Source organism: Alosa sapidissima, chromosome 1, assembly GCF_018492685.1.
Source record: "Alosa sapidissima isolate fAloSap1 chromosome 1, fAloSap1.pri, whole genome shotgun sequence".
Lineage (NCBI taxonomy): Eukaryota > Metazoa > Chordata > Actinopteri > Clupeiformes > Clupeidae > Alosa > Alosa sapidissima.
The window spans coordinates 29,659,833-29,662,332 of NC_055957.1; the positions used below are offsets into that span (position 1 = coordinate 29,659,833).

The following is a 2,500-nucleotide window of genomic DNA, read 5'->3' on the forward strand; positions in this document are numbered from 1 at the left end:
CTAATTCTCATTATCATATCAGTCCAAGTGAGCAAAACATTCATTTTCAGTCTCTGCCTCTCTTGCTCTTTCAATTCAGTTGCAATACACTCTACTGGCATGATCACATCAAGAGGAGTATTGACATCCTTTTAAATTGTAGAGATAAAAATAAATCTACATATACAAAATTATTCCTCGTGCCAGGATTATCATCATGAATGTTTAGTGAAAACATTCATGATGATATTCACTCTCTCTCTCTCTCTCTCTCTCTCTCTCTCTCTCTCTCTCTCTCTCTCTCTCTCTTTCTCTCTCGCTCTCTCTTTCACTCTAAAAAGCTGTTGACCTGTCTAAGTAATTCTATGTCCTCCCAGGACCAGATGGAAAAGTAGTCTCTCTACCTGAATGGAACTTCAAAAAACGGCAATGAACCGCACAGCTTTGTGATAGCCCCTCTGTTAATAAAAGGCGTTTCAACTACCACCCCTCAGCCTGTGAAATTAACCATGAGGGAGAGTGGGAGAGCCATCTCAGTCTGAAAGGAACACAAACGCGGCTAAGAGCCCCGTCGACAAAGATTGATGCGAGTCTGGCCATAAGTGTCGCCCCCAGAGAATTCGGCAGCGGATGAAAATAGCTCTATTTGTCTGCACCGTGCTAGTGGAAATGTGTTGGTGGTGGAGCAGCAGCTCAACACAAGGCCTGCTTGCACCAGCAAACAGCACAGAAGCTAAAGCAAAAGCTGCACTCCACACTGCATCCTGGAACAGGCTATTTGTGCTCGGCAAATGGCAATGATCATACCACGGACAGAGAATTCTGTAAACAGAAATGCTGGATTTGCATGCTGAGATAAGCGCTGATTACTGGTCTAAGGGGTGGACAGAACAGAGAGGTCACATGCTCAGCACAACATGAACACGATGGAATTAATGCTATTTCTGAGAGGTATACACCTTTGCAGGAACCATGCACATGAAGAGTAACTCTTACATATTGTTAAATGTTTGTTTTAACCACCATATAGAGTTGTAGGAGTAAATTGCTTAGGATCTGGAAGTGATTGAATGTTAACATTTATTCATTTACTTTACTATACATTTATTATTTTATGGGAGTTTCAACACCATAGATTGAGATCCAATTGTGGAGTTTATGTAGATAAAGTGTCTCCAACAGACTAATTGTAAACTTCATTTTCCATAGCATCTGTGTTTGCCTCCCACCGTAGATTGAGATGCCGGAGGTGGAGTTGGTGGCGTCCAGGTGTTTGCCGATCAGGGAGCTGTGGTGGATCTCCAGGCTCTCCAGTTCTGGGTTGAGTTCCTCCCCGATCACCAGCACGTCACAGTAGTCCAGATTGTGCATGACCTCCAGCACGCCTGGCCGATGGGCAAAAGTACACACACACACACACACACACACACACACACACACACACACACACACACACACACACACACACACACACACATACATAATGCATGATGTATGGCATTCAAATATACATTTATACACACAGACACCCAAAGACACAGAAACACACACACACACACACACACACACACACACACACACACACACACACACACACACACAGAAATATATCACATCCAGTGTGCTCCCAGTTGAAGCAATTGATTACCTCAGAATTTAATTTGGAAGATTTATCGCTCCACAAAGAGAAAGGGCAAACATTCAATAGAAATGAGGTGACTTGTGCTGAACTGAAATTAAAAAAGATACAGTCGCTGACTTCAGGGGCTTAAATGACTAACACAGGGCATAAATAAAGGGAAGAATGAGAACGCATAGACAAACATACATCATGCTGCATTAAAAAGTAAGGAGAAAAAAATGAGTGTGTGTGTGTGTGTGTGTGTGTGTGTGTGTGTGTGTGTGTGTGTGTGTGTGTGTGTGTGTGTGTTAGTGTGTGTGTGTGTTTGCGTCTGCCTTGCACAGTGGGATTTGTCAGAGCAGTGAGAAATAAGCAGCAATAAATTCCTGTGAGGTAACAGGGCCGGTCAGAAGCTATGTTTCAGTCTTTTATATGTGTGTGTGTGTGTGTGTGTGTGTGTACACAGTGTGTGTATTCACCTGTGAGTGACTGTGTGAATGTGTGCATGCTCCTGGATTTATATGTGTATGTGTATGTATATGTATTTGGGGGGGTTTTGCCAGACGTAACAGGGTCAAAGACAGTGCTGCTGTCCTACCTGCACTGAAGGCCGAATCGCTCTTGGTGACGGTGCTGACAATGCGGACCTCCTTAAAGAGCGTGACGCCAGTGACAGAGCTGAAGTCGGCGGCGGGTCGGACCAGGCGCTCTACACCAGCGATGGTGATGCGGGGCTCGCTAGGAGGAAGCACCATGACGGCGGCCTTGATGTCCGGGATTGAAATGCAGGTATCCTCGCCGAAACACCTGTGAGTACGCACACACACACACACACACGCACACACACACACACGCACGCACGCACGCACGCACTCACACACACACACACACACACACACA

At 45.2% G+C, this 2,500-nt stretch overlaps 1 protein-coding gene across 1 annotated transcript in view; it reads right to left on the minus strand.

Annotated features, from left to right (window-relative positions):
- The window catches only part of clstn2a (calsyntenin 2a), a 241,428-nt gene that overhangs the window by 4,525 nt on the left and 234,403 nt on the right, over positions 1–2,500 (minus strand). Inside the window, exons 12-13 of the mRNA XM_042098987.1 lie at positions 2,199–2,407; positions 1,209–1,364 (exon numbers count right to left, since the gene is read on the minus strand). Coding sequence (XP_041954921.1) covers positions 1,209–1,364; positions 2,199–2,407 — 365 coding nt within the window. The remainder of the gene's footprint in view (positions 1–1,208; positions 1,365–2,198; positions 2,408–2,500) is intronic.